Raw genomic sequence first — 15,613 nt, 5'->3', positions numbered from 1 at the left:
GAGGGTGCAGAGTGTGCTTCTCGACAGGAGCACATGGTGCCCCGGTGTGCTGCTGGCTTCTCTGCTTCTTTCAGTTTGCCCGCTGTGCCTTGCAGCTGTGATTTACACCTTGCTGACTGCCGCCTTTGCGCTTCCTGGCTTTGTACTCTAATCCCTGCTGGCACCAGATGAACTCGTAGCTTGTTCGTGGCAGAGCAAGGCAAATGGTGCTTTGAGGGGAGAAGTGTTAGCTGATCAGTCACCTGCTGGGAAATGCTTCTGTATCACTGTGCTCAAAATAAAGGGTATTTTTTTTTCATAGGATGCCTACCCTGATCTCTAACATATGAGGATTAATTTTACATCTCTAAGTAATACCAAAGTGCATCTGAAAGGAAAATTTACTTCAGCAAAACAAAGGCTTTTATTAAACGTAGCATCCTTGTACCAGAACAGCAACTGTCCCAGACCAACAGGCCTTTCTGGGCTGCAGAACAAGTTCAGGAATGCTTTTGTCCACGTGCTTGTTTTTCTTTTGAAGTGCTTTGCGGCTCACTGGCTTTACCAGCATTCCCAATTTCTCCCTTCAGGACATCTAGCAATGTCTGAGAACTCTCCAGAATCTGGGAAAGAAAGAAACAAAAATAGCTTACTTTTACATAAACTGTTTCTGAGTTCCCTTTGAATTCAGCTGATCTACCTTGCAGCAAGAGGGATTCTCAGGCCCTTACAATATCTCATTCTCAGTGATGTATCGTCCTATCTCATTGCGGGAATATCTGTGGAGGAATTTCTCTGGTTCGTGCCCGTATTCTGAATACGAAACACCTTAAGGGATTTATCCGTGTTGGAGCATGAGGCAGAGAACTTCCTGAAGCAGGCTGGGTGGGGTGAAGCTTAGTTTGTTGTTAAGGGAGATGTTGATACCTAGGCTTTTTAGGCTGGGATTAAATTGTGTTCAGCTGACCCAGTTTCACCTGTCTTCCATTGTTAAAACTGCACACTTTATGTTTCTTGCTTAAAGACTAACTCAACTCTACAATGACCTTAAGTCGGACTAAATCTTTCCTTTGATTAATTTTCTTCTATTTTTAGCTTATATTGTATCTAATCTTACACTCCCACTTACTATGCTTACAACAGGTTTAGGAGATGTTGCTGCCTATCCATTTTAAAGTTTCAACACTGTGGACAACTGTAACAAAATGTGATAGTAGGGTTGCAGTCCCAAAGATCGTTTACATTCCTGCGAACTTGTGGAAATCACTAAGTGTTCAGAGATGAAGGTAAGTGTCCCGCAGGACGAGACACCAGCAGAATGTGTTGGTGGGATCTCACCACCTGGTCCATGGATGGAGATGGAGTCCTGCGACTGGGGGAAGGCAAGAAGTTCGATTACGGACAAGAGATGTACATCCACAGGAAGGAATTTTGTTACTGTTTTCTGTTTGCAGGACGTCTGCGTTCCCTTTCCTAACCACCTCTGCTTTTTACCTTCTGTGACTGTCTTAATTTCAATAAACGTGAATTCATTTGTAGGCTGGGGGGGGTTGTGACTTGTATCTCAGGTAAGGTTTCTTTTAAAAGGGTGTGTTTTTGTGTAGTTTTGTAACACAATTTTTAAGCTGTTAAATTTTTATGCGAGTTCCCCCCCTTTACCCCAAACCATCAGCTCTTGAGGTAGGCTGAGAAAACAGCTCCAGCCTCACCTGAAAAATAATCGTCATGGGAAAGTACTGACTTTGGGAAATGAAGAGGATCTGACACAGTAGTTGATCACATTCAAAAAACACACAAGAAAAGGAGAATTTAGGCAGCAGTTAACAGAGGAAGGGATGCTTTTGAACCAAACAGCTCCTTCTTACTAATAGAAGGAAGATAATGGCTTCTCTGAAAGGGGGCTGGAAATATCCTTTTATTTTTTAAAAAAGCTGATCAGTATGTAATTCTAAAGTGAATTCAGCTCTATGCCAGGATCAAGCAGTCCCTGCTGGCAGGTTACAAATACAGGAAAGGTGAAAGGATAGAGCCATCCCAGGAACCGGAATAACAGCCCCTGCGGCTTGTCTCCTTCCCACCCCTTTACTGGTCCAACATTTCTACTCTTTCAATGATGGTATTCCATTAAAGAGAGAAGAAATTACATTAGAAGGTGGGCAAAACCAGTGTCTAGTAGGCCAACAGCTCTGTCATCGCAGTTGTTGTTACCTGCATGAATTTGTGGTCTTCTGGGTCAATGTCTTGCCTCTGGTTTCCTCCGTTTTTTCCTCCCCCCCCAAAACGATGAGAGAAGGGTTTTTTTGGGTTTGTGGGGTTTTTTTTTTGGCTGGTTGTTTTTTTTTTAGGGCTCCATTCCAAGGACCATTTTGATGTATTTTGACAATATGCTTTAACTTACCCTTCACTTTTCCTCCATTTTTCCTCCCCTTCAGACGGGCTTTGCGGGACCCGCTGCCCCTGGGAGCCAGGCAAGGGCCTCGCTGGGCCCCCGAAGCCGGGGTGGCGCCTGTGCCCTCCGGCACCGTCCGGCTTCGCTTCCCCAGCTCAGGCAGCACAGCACCAGAGCAACCCCAGCCCTCCGGAGGGGCACCGAGTGTGCCGGCAGCTCTGTCCCGCCCGGCCCCGGGCAGCGGCAATACGCGTCGCCCCGGGGCCGGGCGGGGAGCCCCGGGCGGGGGGTACCTTGCCGTAGGCCGCCTCGGTCTCGGCGATGGTCCTGTCGAGCTCGCCGCGGGCGACCAGGTGCCGCGCCAGGCTCTCGCTGGTGCCGGCCAGGCGCTCGGTCAGCGCCCAGATGCGGCCCTGCAGCCGGCTCCGCTCCGCCTCCTCCTCCCGGATGCGCCCGCTCAGCTCCTCCCGCCGGGCGCGGAGCTCCGCCAGCCCTGCGCGGCACGGACTCGTCAGCCCCGGCCCCGGCCTCGGCCCCGCCGCCGGCCCCGGCCCCGCTCACCCTCCTGCAGCTCCGCGTTGTAGCTCCGCAGCGCGGCCCCCGACCCGCTCATCGCCCCGGCCCGGCCCTGCCCAACGTCCCGCCGCGCTCCGCCTCTTCCTGCGGCGCGGCCCGCATGGAGTCGCCGGCGGGCGCGGGGCTTTCGGCCGCCTGGCATACGCTCAGCACCGCCCTGGTGCCGCCCGCCGCCCTGGGGCTGGTGAGCGGGGCTGGCCGGGCCGGGAGGCGGGGGACTGCGGGGACGCCGGGCCCGCGGGAGGGCGGGCAGGGCCCGGGGTAGGACGCGCCGCTCCCCTCACGCCGCCGCCCTGTCGGGTCCGGCAGCCCCCGTGGGCCCAGGGCAGGCCCCGGCCCCGCCGGGCTCCCGCTCCGCCGCCCCCGGGGTGGCTGAGGTGGCCCCAGGCTCGTCCCGCGGCCTGGCCGGTCCCCTCCGCTCCTGGGGCCGGTTTTCGGTGCTGCCGCGGGGGAGGTGGGAGCTGCTGGGGCTGGGGGGAGAAACGGCGGGAGCTGCCGGCTTGGAAAGAGGCGAAGGGGGGTGCGGTGGCTCGTATTTGCTCGGCGGGCTGCCAGGGTCCGGCCGCCCCTCTCTTCCCCATCACACCAGCCAGGAAAGCGCGTGTGCCAAAAAGATGTGCTGCTTCCCTGTCCGTGCTGCCGCTTCGGTTCCTGCTCACTCCCCGAGGGAGCTAACGTTTCCCAGGGAAAGTTTTGCCCCAGAGCCTGGTTTTTTGGGGACCCAGAGGTGGCTTGAGGTGCTCCCGCCAGCGCGTGTGTCCTGCAGCAGCCGCCAACAGGGACAGCAATGGACGTGTTTGGGTGTTAGGCCTGGGAGCTGGGCGCTTGGCTTCCGGCAGGTTCCACGGAGGAACGGTATCTGCCTGGTGCTGTTTGACAGCAGAGTCTGTGTGTATTTGGTCCCCGCTCTTTGAGATGAGGGGTGTCTTCTGCCACAGTTCCTCCTAGGGAAGTCTTTACACCTGCTTGACTCGGTATTCCCTCTGTGTTTCAGGCAGCTCCGAGGTCTGAAGCTGCAGGGCCGCTGAAGGATGCCGACCTGCGGGCAGCCCTGGATGTGCTGCGGTGTTACGACTTGCACTCGATTGTGGAAGAGTGGTTCATCGAGGTGCTGCAGACGGACCTTCAGGCAAATATAGCTCCTGAGTTCTGGAACTGCATCGGCCAGTATGAAAACACAGCCGAGGAGCCCCAGTGCTCCTCGCTCCTTCTGGACGCGTTTTGTCTTCTCAAGTGCCGCCTGGATCCCTACCTGAACAGCCTGGAACTTCTGGAGAGGTGGACCAAGGCAGGCTTGCTCCTGGGGACAGGCGCTCAGATGCTGCAAGAGAAGGTCTACACCATGTTCAAAGCTATCCTTTTCTTCTCCACTACCAAATCCTTCCAGGAAATGATCCAGCAGTTCTACAGCCGCACTTTCAGGATATACATGCGGCAGTGGAAGAGAGGAGAAGATGGAGCAAATGAGTGCGAGAGCAGCATGAGTGAGACCGAGCAGGAGAGTGATACGGAGGAGGGCGGAGGAGAGAGTCCGCTGTGTGCAGGCTGCAGCAGCAAGAGAGAGCAGTGCTGGTGCCCCAAAGCCATGGAGCAGTTTCAGCAGCTCAATGACATTCTGTACGTAGGTTGTGGGGGGTGGCTGTCACGCGGAACAAGAGATGGTCCCATGGGGAGCAGCAGCAGGTTCTTTTGATATCTGAAAACAGGAGGAGTTCCGCATGGGGTCAGGCTCTGCCGTGATAATGGGCAGAGAACTTGACAGAGGGTTTCTGCAGCTGGTTGCCAGCTGGTGGTTGAAATAGAGCAGGTCTTTAGACAGAAAGTTCTTCTCCCTGGATATGGGAATATCTTCCTCTTGCTCTAAGGCCTTCTGTCCACAAAGGACCAAACTCTTCTAACTGGAAAAGCTTTTGAAGGCTAGAAAATACTGTTTCTAAGGAAGATGGGATAGCAGAAGTGTTGTGTGTTACATACGTAGTGGATCTATGCAGCTATCAGAGCGTTTAAACTAAGAGCTAGGCCTGCATTCGTGGAGCGTTCAGGGAGGAAGGTGCCTTCAGGTTGTTAGATTTTCTTTATTGCTTGTACCTTGGCTTCCATACACACTGAGTCGCGTCACTGTCTGTGTCTGTAGCCGCCGGCTGAATTTGCTGGAGAGAGTGAGCGCCGACGCTGTCACGACCATCTTGCACAAGATGATAGAGGAGAGGATGGAGCAAAGATGCAGGGGGGAATACGAGCACTCTTTCCTGAATGAGTTCCAGGAGGTAAGGCAGGCGTGCGGGCAGTGAGGGCCCTTCACTGGGGATGTGAGCTGCTCCCCTTACCGCTTTAGCTGCTCAGGCTAAAAGCGGATTCCACCTGAAAACACCAGATCCTGGGCTGTGACTCCCACCGTCCCTAGCAGAAGAGGTGGGTAAAACTCCCCATTTTGGTTTATACTAGAGGGGAAGGTTTGCTCTGACCTGTGCCATGGACCGTTGTATTTCACCTGGTGATGTCCATAGTAATGAGGGAATTTCTGTGGCTGTTTTACAAACTATGAGAACGTGTGGTGCCACCTAGCCTGCCGAGAACCCTCCCTCTCTGTAGGTGGGCTCATCATTTGAACTTGTGTGGCTGTTTTCTTTCTTCTTTCCAGTTTTTCAGCATCACTTTAAAATAGGAAGCGAAAATGGGTGGTGATACTCTGGTATTGATCTCGCCAGTGGGCCACATACAGAATTAAAATCCCTCCTCACACCTTAAGCCGAGTTTGTGTTGGGCTGTTTACCCGGTATGACCTTAAAATAAAATTCTTCTCCAGGTTATGGCTCTTCCGGGATACAGTCCCGGCTCTGCACTCTTTGTCCCTTGATGCATGACCTTGCCATTGCCTGCGGTGAAGAACAATGGGTGAAGTCAGGTTGCCATGCAAACCAGACTGCTTTCTATGGTTGTCCTAGTTTCCTTGCTGTTTGCTATGCCGGCTGTTTTTGTGGTCTGCAAACATCAGCGGTCATTTTATATTTACTTCCCTTTAGTTGCTGTGCAACACTTTCTTTATTGGACCTAGTAGGGGTGACCTGGAGATTGTTTAAGGATATTTTAAGGGCACCAGAGAAAATGCAACGGCATTCCGCTGGTCAGACATTGCAGAAGGTCCCCCTGCTCCCACCTCTTCAGAAAGGCCAGCGTGTTTGGCCGCAGAATATTGGAGCATGTCAGAATTAGGAAGAGACGATTTAAAAAAAACAAAGTAGAAGCGGTATCCAAATTGGGAAGATATTAAAAAAAAAAAAAAGCAAAAAAAGCACAAGCCTGGCAAGCTAAAGGTAGAATAGAAGACTGGGAAACAGCTTGCTAAAAGAACAAGCACTGACAGCAAACCCCCTTTTCAGACACAGCAGCAACAGTTTGGAGTGTCAGTCGCTTATCAGGCTATAGCAAGAACACTCAAAGATAAACCCATGGGGAAAAATGGGTTGGTTTGGTAATAATTGTATTCCTTAAAGTTGAGTTGCTTTGCGTTGGTTATCACAGAATGGTCGGGGTTGGAAGGGACCTCTGGAGATCATCTAGTCCAACCCCCTGCTAGAGCAGGATCACCCAGAGCAGGTTGCACAGGATGGCATCCAGGCAGGTTTTGAATCTCTCCAGAGGAGACTCCACAACTATAACTCCAAAGTTATTGTCCTTTCCTTTTGTTCTTTAGGAGAATTCCATATCAGCCTGTCCACAGTTTTGCCCAGATCGATGCCTAGGTGTTCTGTAGTTCTCGGGTTTGTCCTGCCTTGTTATTAGCAGAACTTGTGCATTCCTTCAGTGTTTCCTCAATTGAGCAGATCATTAAAAATTAACATAATCAAAGCAGATCTGGACTTAGCATTTTTGGTTTAGGCTGTCCAAATCCAGTTGTCAAAAAAGGTTAGTATTTACTCAGTACTTAAATACTGTCCCAGGAAGTGCTACACATTTGCCAGTTTAAAGGAAAAATAAAATTCTAAACAAGCATTTATTTTCAATATCTGGGTGTTGTAGTTGAGTACATTTGAAATTTTACAATTCCACATTGCTATGTAGAAAACTAAACCTCAAATAGAAAAAAATTAGCCTTCTGATGCTTTCTGTTCAGATTTTTATTTTATTATTCAGTGACTAGGCTGGTATTTGAGGTCTTGGTTTCACATGCCTGAGTTTGGTTGGCAAGAGCGTGTCTGTGAGTCCTTGGGATGGCTTCCTTGCTCCTCATTGATTTCAGGAATCAGAAATTTTGGGGCAAGGCTGATGTGATGGGCAATTTGCTTAAATTCTCATAAAGAGAATAATTCTGCAAGTATAGAGTGGAATGGCATTCTGCCAGGGTAGAATAGTCTGCAGGTTTTTGGGGCCTGGTGCCTATGCACAGTCCTCGGTCACACCCTTGTCTTCTCATACCCATCTGCATAGTCCGTATCCTGTATCTTTAGTTCATATTCTTTCGGCTGGGCTTTCCCTGGCTGTAACCCAGGCCAGGGTGCATTTGGAGAGCAGCTGGAGGTGATGCTGTGCTTGGCTAGCTGCTCATTTCTGCTCACTGTGGTAGCTGCCTGGTGACAGGACGTGGTTGTTCATCCAGTTGTGGTGTTCACCATCTCTGTGTTCTCCCTCTCCTCATGCAGTGGATTGAGAAAGTGATTGGCTGGCTCAGCAGGGTTTTTCTGCAAGATGGTCCCTTGGCACGCTCCTCTCCAGAAGCTAGCAGCACCCTGAAGCGCTGGCGGTGCCACGTCCAAAGGTTCTTCTACCGCATCTATGCCAGCATGCGCATTGAAGAGCTCTTCAGCATTATTCGAGGTAGGTAGGACCAGTTCAGTGTTCATTCACTCTTGGACTTGGACTGCATGAATGATAGGTCTGTCTTCTCCTGATGTGCCATGCTGTCTCCTCTTGCCTTCCCACGGAGCATGGCACTGGTTCTAATCACTGCTTGGTTTGTAGATTTCCCAGAGTCGAAGCCTGCTGTGGAGGACCTCAAGTTCTGCCTAGAAAGGACTAATCAGAGGCAGCAGCTGCTCAGCTCCCTGAAAAGTGCTCTGGAAATGCGACTTCTGCATCCTGGTGAGTTTTACAACCCCGCGTATGTCATAACACTGTGAGGAGCCAGGGCATGAGTGGGGATCTACTGGGAGCCATCATCTCATCTCATGTTTGATGAGGGAGAGGCCACCAGGCTGCGCACATTGTGTGCTCTCTGCGTTGGAGCGCGCGTGGGCAGCAGGAGCTGATTATGTCCCAGCCCCTTCTTGCCTCATTTTCGCAGTGTGGTGAGGAGCTGAGCTGGAAGTTCAGCTTTGGTCCAGGTGGGTAAAGGCTTCTCTGCTGTGTGCGGTCTGAGCTCCAAACGCAAAATCTGGGCTCAGTCAGTTTCTCGTAGTCTCTGAGCCTGCGTTTGTGGTTGGAACTGGTTTCTCAGACATGCGGATCTGATCTCTCCCTTTGGCTGGGGCAGTAGGGCAGCAAGCCAACTCCATAGGTTGAACAGAGGGCTTGGAGCATCCAAGCTCCTTGCATCCAAGCCATTAGTCCGTGATCTGGGACTCTGACTCCCTCTGCCTCTCTTGTAGGAGTCAACACATCTGACATCATCACTCTGTATATCTCAGCCATCAAGGCTTTGCGGGAGCTTGACCCCTCTATGGTTATCCTGGAGGTTGCCTGTGAGCCCATCAGGAAGTATCTGAGGTAAGAGGCTTGCAGCAGGACAGTCCTACGCGTCCCCTGTCCCTCCCCTTCCCTTCCCTCGCTCTGTTTCTCTTGCCTGTTGGCAGGACTCGGGAAGACACAGTGCGGCAGATTGTGGCTGGTCTCACAGGGGATGCTGAGGGCTCCGGTGATCTTGCAAATGAGCTCTCGAAAGCTGACCCGGTGACCCTGGAGAATGGCCAGGAGAGTGACGATGACATCTCAGAACCAGGGGACTGGGTTCCTGACCCGGTTGATGCAGATCCAGGTTAGATGCCAAGACCAGAAGTCCCGGCAGCCCCTTGTTTTCCCCGGCGGGCTGTAGTCTCGAGCAGCTCGTCTGCTAGTCCTCTGGAGCTGAGCTGGGCTGGGGCAGGTCTCTGTTAATCTTGCACTGTCGTCTGCTGGATTCCACTAGGAAAATCAAGTTCCAAGCGTCGTTCCTCAGACATCATCAGCCTGCTGGTGAGCATCTATGGCAGCAAGGACCTATTTATCAACGAATACCGCACGCTTCTGGCTGACCGGCTGCTACATCAGTTCAACTACAGCGCTGAGAGGTGAAGTTCAAATGCCCAACCCCAGGGCTTTCCATGATAAAGGTGTGCTTCAGACTTGATCCAATGAACGGCTGTTTCTGGAGCCAGGAATGTCTTTGGCCATTTTCCTCTGCAGCTTTGGGTTTGCATCTAGAATTTCATGCGCTCACCTCTTCTTGGGCTGCTTCCTGCTCCGTCCTGCCCTTGGCTTCCACTAATAGGGCAGCGTGTAGGAAACTGGAGGCCCCGACACCCTCTTAGCTCCATCCCGCATGTTCTTGTGGCTCTCACAACCTGCACAGGGAGCTTAGTGTCAGCAGAAAGTGTCAAAATAAGAAAAAGGGCTGAAGCATCAGGAAACCTCAGCTGCAACCCAACTGCGTCTCTTGAATCAACAGTTGCGGTGGTTTTCCCTTCTGTGAAATGCAGCTAGTGCGAGCTACGTCTGGGTGGGCAGTCTCGGGCAAGTAGCTCGCCAAATGCATTGCGTTGTTGAGGGGGATGGCTCGGTGCCGTGCTTGTCCAAATGAAAGGGATAGGAAGGTCTTCAAAAAGCTGCTGGCCTACAGAGGAAGTGACTGTTCCTCATTTAGACGCTAGGAGACATCCTGTTCAGATAACGTGCCTTGCAAGGCTTCCTAGGAGGAACACCCTTGTGCCAGGGACTACCTTTTCTGGCTGTGCCGCAAGGGGTGGAGACGAAGCCAGGCTCGTCTGTCTGAGGGACCCGTGTCTGATCCGTTGTTTCTCTCATCAGGGAAATCCGCAACGTGGAGCTGCTGAAGCTGCGGTTTGGTGAAGCTCAGATGCACTATTGCGAAGTCATGTTAAAAGTAACTTTTTTCTTTTAAATTCAAGTCCTGGGTATTTGAGCTCATTGGAGAAGGGGGAGGGACTTGAGGAGTGACCCGAAAAGGGTCTTTTAGGAAAGTGGAGTTCCCAGAATCCCAGTGAGGGGGCTGATTTGTGACAGGCAGAAGTGCATTCAAAATCATGTCTGTTTTTTAAGCCCTGTGGGTTGGGTTATCGACTCTGGGGGATGGTTGCTGTGGTGCTGTCATCTCTCCTGCCCTTCCTGCAGTACAATATTCTGGCACTGGAGAGCTGGGCTCTTCCTGCTCCTGTAGGGTTGGGACTCTGGAGTTTCATTTGCTTGGAGCACTGTGGGAAGGACACGGGTCTGGAGGGACTCCAGTGTGGGCTAGTGTTGAGCCCCTCCCCAACCTTCCCACAAATGTTTCTGAGTATGTACCAGACTTTCTAGTAGACATACATGATCATGTCCTTTCCAGTGTCCCCATCATCATTTGGAGACAATGCTAGTCACCTTGTTAAAGCTTCTCCTTTGCTAAGTGTCAGCACTGACTTGGAAGAGAAGAAGCTGCCTTAGCTTCCTCTGCCTTTTCCAGGATATGGCTGACTCGCGACGCATTAATGCCAACATTCGTGATGAGGAAGAGAAGCTCCCAGAGGAGGAGAGGCCACCGTTCAGCCTCGTTGCCGTTATCCTGTCGAGTGAGTTCTGGCCACCGCTGAAAGAGGAGAAGCTAGAGCTTCCAGAGCAGGTCAAGGAAGCCATGGAAGCCTATTCCAAGAAGTATGAGAAATTAAAGGTGAGGCAACCTTAACTCTCCTTAAAAAAGATGTATGCTGTTCAGGCTTTGTTATCTAGCTCGGTTTTCACAAAGTCCCCTTTAACTTCCCTTAAACTTCAGCTGCTGGTACACCCACGCTGTTAAGGTGGAATCCCAAAGTCCTTCAGCTTTGAATCGGGGTTAGAAGCTGCTCTAGCTTAGCTACTGCCAAGAGCAGGGTTTATCTCTCTAGGGGGTGCCTGGGTTGTCGTAGTGATTGCAGTTAGGGAAGAGAGTTTTCTAAAATACGCCAGTGTTTATTAGTTAAATGCATACAGAGGTGGAAGTTCTTAGGCATCTTAAGTCTGGTCTAAGCTTGTTCTATAGTGGTAAGAGTGACACCCTGTCCCTGTTGGGCCTCTCTTCTTCAGTACTCTGGCACTCTCCTCCCCTGTTTGTCCTCTTGAAAAGAAACTCTTTTAATATGGTGTCATTTTAAGATTCACTGTTAGTCTGGAGTTAGGTGAACGTTGCTTCCTCTTCTGTCTATGGTCTCTCCTGGGTTGTTTCCTTCATTTCTAGAGGGTCCCTGAACTCCACGTTGGACCTTTTAGGTACAAGCATTTTTGGTCAGTTTGTCTGTGGCTCAAAGACCGAATCCATGCCTTTCTAAACAGCACGGGAAGGTGGAAGTGAGGCATACAGAGCAAATATAAGCAACTGTGCAGTATTACTCTGTTCTCCAGGCGCTTGATCACAGCAGTTAGTCAGATAGAGGAGGCTGAGGTACATCTTGCTCTGTGTGTACAGAATGGGTTGGAAGCAGGAGCATCTGTCTGGAAGTCAAGGAGAGATCTAGGTCACTTCCAGAGCCGTGGTCTTGGCTTTCTTACCTTGCAGCTTCTTTTCTGGTGGAGTGCAGAGCCCACATGTGGAGCACGGATGATTCAGATCTAGCTGCCACGCCAGTGTAGTGTGTGTGTGCACACAGATGGTTCTTTGCAGCCAACCTGAACACAATTTGGTGTCTCATGCAGATGTTCCTCTTTGCCTGTCCACTTGTGCTCTGAGTCCCCTTCAGGCTTGGTTTTCTATATCCTTTCCTGAACTTATTAATGTACCCCAGGTGATGCATGCCATGAGGCTGGGGAGCTCATAGCTGTAGATCCTGTCTCTTGTCCTGCTGTAGCTGTGCTAGATGTAGATGCCAGCTGATTTCTGTGCATGCAAAAAATTAGTTAGGAGAGGATGCAGGAGGAGATGCAAGGAGGAAGCAGCCTCCTCAAGCATCCTCAGTCTTCAAAGCAAGCAGTCCTCTTTTCACATCAGTATCAGAAGAGATTGCTTTTCTTCCAAGGAAATCCTGCTCCAGATTATTTATTTTCTGGTAGGAGTTTGTCCTGAGTGGCCTAGTTGGTCTTCCAGTGTTTTCTCAACCTGTGCTTACCCTACCAGAGAGCTGAGTGACTGGTTTTCAGGGCATTGGTCTTGGACAACAACTTGTGACGAGGAGGATGTTTCCCATGAGGGGGCAGGGGATGGTTCGTGGTGGCAGTGCTGCATGACTCGGGAGGAGGGGGGCAGCTTTTGTATCTGGCAGAGGTTCCTGGTGGTAGAGGGGTGTTTGCAATAACGCAGCACTTAGTGGTTCCTGTTAGAAGATCTGCTGTGAGCGGCTCCTTCCCCCTTTTCCAGGCCATGAGGACCCTGAACTGGAAGTACCACCTGGGGCTGGTGAGCTTGGACGTGGAGCTGGCAGATCGCACCCTCTCCCTGTCCGTCTCTCCCGTGCATGCCGCCATCATCCTGCACTTCCAGACCAAGAGTGAGTGCCATGGCGGACTCGGCGTTACCACCCATGTCTCTGGTGGGAAGGCCACGTTGCTTGGGTGGCTGTAGGCTCCGAGAGCTCTGGCAGCAGGACCAAGACCTGGTTCATGGGCTTGGATCTACCACAGGGCTCAGCCCGGTCTCCAGCTCTCCTCGGACACAGCACCCAGCCTGCTTTCATGCAGTTCCTCCACACGGCTGCTTGCTCCTGGCAGTGGAGGTGGGCAGGAGTCCTGTGCTTTTCTCTGATGTCCGTGGTCTCTGCAGGTACGTGGACCCTGACAGAGCTCAGTGAAGTGCTCAAGGTGCCTGTGACATCGCTGAAGCGTAAGATGACGCTGTGGCTGCAGCAGGGTGTCCTGCGCGAAGAGCCCCAAGGCACCTTCACTGTCATTGAGGAGGAGCAGAAGGACCAGGTGGAGAAGGTCGTTCTGATAGACAGTGACGAGGAGGGGGACTCTGCCATGGCCTCGCAGGCTGACCAGAAAGAGGAAGAGCTGCAGGTACCCGTCCGCGTGTCTCGGCTGCTTGCGAAGCCGGCAGGACGATGCAAACATCCCGTGCTTTTGGCTTTGGGCAGTCTGATTGAGATGATGGATTCAATTTGCAATTTGGATTTGCATTTCCCACCGCAAGTGGCTGAGTCCAGCAGGAGGGGTTTTTGAAGTGGATGTCTCGTGATTAATGCTCACTGGCGCAGGTGCTGGATCGCAGCCTTCCCTCCAGAAAAGTGCCTGGCTGCTGAACCAGGCAACCGCTTGGACATCTCTAAATGTATTTTTTTTCAGTTAAAAAAAAAAAAAAAAGAAAAACTCTGAGACATGATTTCATATTTGAAAATAGTCGTAACTTATTTGGATTCACTCAAGCAGTGCTTTTTGGCACTTAGACTGCCAAAAAGGCTTACCCAGCACTAACAGCTGGACCTTTGCCTTCTCTGTGTGGTGGTTCCTGGACGCTTCCCGTGCTTTTCCTACCCATGTGTCACGCTGTGTGTGCTGCGCCACTGTGCAACACACAGTTGTCATACTGGTGTTTATCCACTGCGGGTCGTGCATGTACTGTACGTCAAATCCCGCTTTCTAGCTGTGCATCCCAACACCTGATGCTGTTCTTGGATATTTCCTGTTTAAAGACCACATGCCTGTGGCGGAGAGCAGAACTTGCTGCCAGCCACAGCCCTGCTCTGGTTTTGGGATACGGGACACTAAAGCACCCCTTTTCTTCATGGTATAGATGTCAGTGTGCTTTACTGTTGCTTGCGTGTCGCCCTCTGCAGCTGTTCTGGACGTACATCCAGGCTATGCTGACCAACCTGGAGAGCCTGTCCTTGGAGAGGATTCACAGCATGCTGAAGATGTTCGTGATGACCGGCCCTGTGGTTACAGAAATTGATATACAGGAGCTGCAGGGTTTCCTCCAGAAAAAGGTCCGGGACCAGCAACTCATCTACTCCGGAGGAGTCTATCGCCTGCCCAAGAACTGCAACTAGACTGCGAGCGTCCCTGCTTTCCCCTGTGTCTTACTGCTCCGTGCCTGAGCTCGGCTCCCAAGTGCTGCCCAGCTCTCTGCGTCCCGCTGGGCAGTTTCTCTGCTCCGGGGGGTTGCTGTGCCCCCTTCCCCAAAAGGCTGTCCGTTCCCACATGGAGACAGCTCAGCAGCAGCCTGGGCCGTGCACCCCACAACTTCTGGGACTGGGCCTGCTCCCCACATTGCTTTTCCTCCTACACGTGAGTCTCTGGGCCCACTTCACCGGTTAATAAAAACCAGCAGTCTCCTTTTTCAGATGGCACCAACTCTTTTCTTTCCTCTCGGCCGAGCGCTCTTGGCACCAGCCTTCCCACGCTGAAAGGGCAGGCAGGAAACTCCCCAGTCTGCCGGGCACCATCTCCCTTTCACTGGGTCTCCATCTGTGGCCCCGGGAGGGTTTGGGAGGGGGCTGTTGGCTCCAGTTGCCGTCTGGGTCTCCGTGTGTGGCTAAAGCAGCGACTTGCAGCTGGCTGTGATGAGCGAGACCCGACACAAAAGCAAGACTTTGTGCTGTCTCCTTTGGCTTACGTGGGAGGAAGACTCCAGGGTCTGCTTACCCTGGTTTGGGACTCTTAAATTGTGGGGAATAATTTTATTGTGGGATGAAGAATGCTTTAGATGGATGAGACGTAGCGGTTCTTCAGGGCAAGCCGTTTGGTCCTGGAGGATAAGTCCAGGCAGCGGCAGGATCGCTTTGCTATGGCACGAATACACGTCTCCTTCCCAACGCCGCGGCGGCTGCCCTTGAGGGTGCGGGTCTTGGTGTGCTTCAGAGTTATTGGCACCGCTGAGATCAACGAGGCAGTTGGACGGGATAATCCCCGAGCTCCGTTTGGTTAAACCTCGTGCTCCCGACCTGGGTATCAAGATTGTGTTCTGTCTCCAGTTAGCAGCATTCGGGGTTCCTCAGTCCTGCTTTCTGGGTGGGTTTTGTTGGGAGGAATGTGCTGGGGAAATCTGGCTTTTACTAAAAATTTGCTTTCTGCGAAGCAAAGAATGAGTTTCCACAGCCCAAGGACTCTTTCCTCTGCTGAATCTTCTGTCCCAGCCTGTGGGCACTGCGGCAGCGGGAAGTGAGATACCAAAGGGCTGCGCTTACAACACCGGAGCAGCCTGCGACCCCGGCTGCGTCACTGTGCATCTGGGTGCACGAGAGACTTGTGGAACATAGGAAACAACCTGTATTTAACATTTAACCTTGTTTTTCAGTGCCTAAAGGCCCAGAAGCCCTACACCGTGGGCATCCTTCGTGCGGCCGCAGGCAATGGGGGGTCTGGCACTTGCCTCCCCTTTGTGCACGTCCACGGCTTTTCCTCCGTGGGTGAGCACGCGTGGTCTTGTTTCCCCGTGGCACTTTTCTCCAGGCTGGTGGTCTTGTGGCACTAGGAGCTGGTTGGCGTGTTCTGTTGTGAAGCTTAAAATGTCCCTTGTGCTGTAGGGCTCTGTTAATACCTAAATAAACCCCGGTCTGTGACTGTAGGATGTTATTCCAG

General features: G+C 51.9%; 1 protein-coding gene and 1 long non-coding RNA gene across 2 annotated transcripts; one reads left to right on the top strand and one right to left on the bottom strand.

Moving 5' to 3' along the window:
- Nucleotides 1-379: 379 nt before the first annotated feature.
- On the bottom strand, nucleotides 380-2,510 carry LOC142604669 (uncharacterized). The gene is made up of 2 exons (XR_012838519.1): nucleotides 2,378-2,510; nucleotides 380-602 (listed from the first exon to the last, which is right to left on the bottom strand). It is a non-coding gene; the product is annotated as an uncharacterized LOC142604669 (long non-coding RNA).
- A 179-nt stretch (nucleotides 2,511-2,689) lies between these two features.
- Nucleotides 2,690-14,375, top strand: ANAPC2 (anaphase promoting complex subunit 2). Its single transcript, XM_075772810.1, is given in 16 exon segments — nucleotides 2,690-2,866; nucleotides 2,868-2,912; nucleotides 2,915-2,998; nucleotides 3,000-3,128; nucleotides 3,939-4,561; nucleotides 5,079-5,211; nucleotides 7,585-7,759; nucleotides 7,904-8,023; nucleotides 8,530-8,647; nucleotides 8,734-8,915; nucleotides 9,066-9,207; nucleotides 9,944-10,019; nucleotides 10,596-10,799; nucleotides 12,456-12,585; nucleotides 12,858-13,093; nucleotides 13,870-14,375. Coding segments are annotated over 16 exon segments (2,787 nt in total). The 3' UTR covers nucleotides 14,083-14,375.
- Nucleotides 14,376-15,613: the final 1,238 nt, after the last annotated feature.

The sequence above is a fragment of the Balearica regulorum genome, chromosome 20 (assembly GCF_011004875.1).
Source record: "Balearica regulorum gibbericeps isolate bBalReg1 chromosome 20, bBalReg1.pri, whole genome shotgun sequence".
Taxonomy (NCBI): domain Eukaryota; kingdom Metazoa; phylum Chordata; class Aves; order Gruiformes; family Gruidae; genus Balearica; species Balearica regulorum.
The sequence above is the reverse complement of the archived record's forward strand: the minus strand, read 5'-3'. Positions and strand labels throughout refer to the sequence as shown.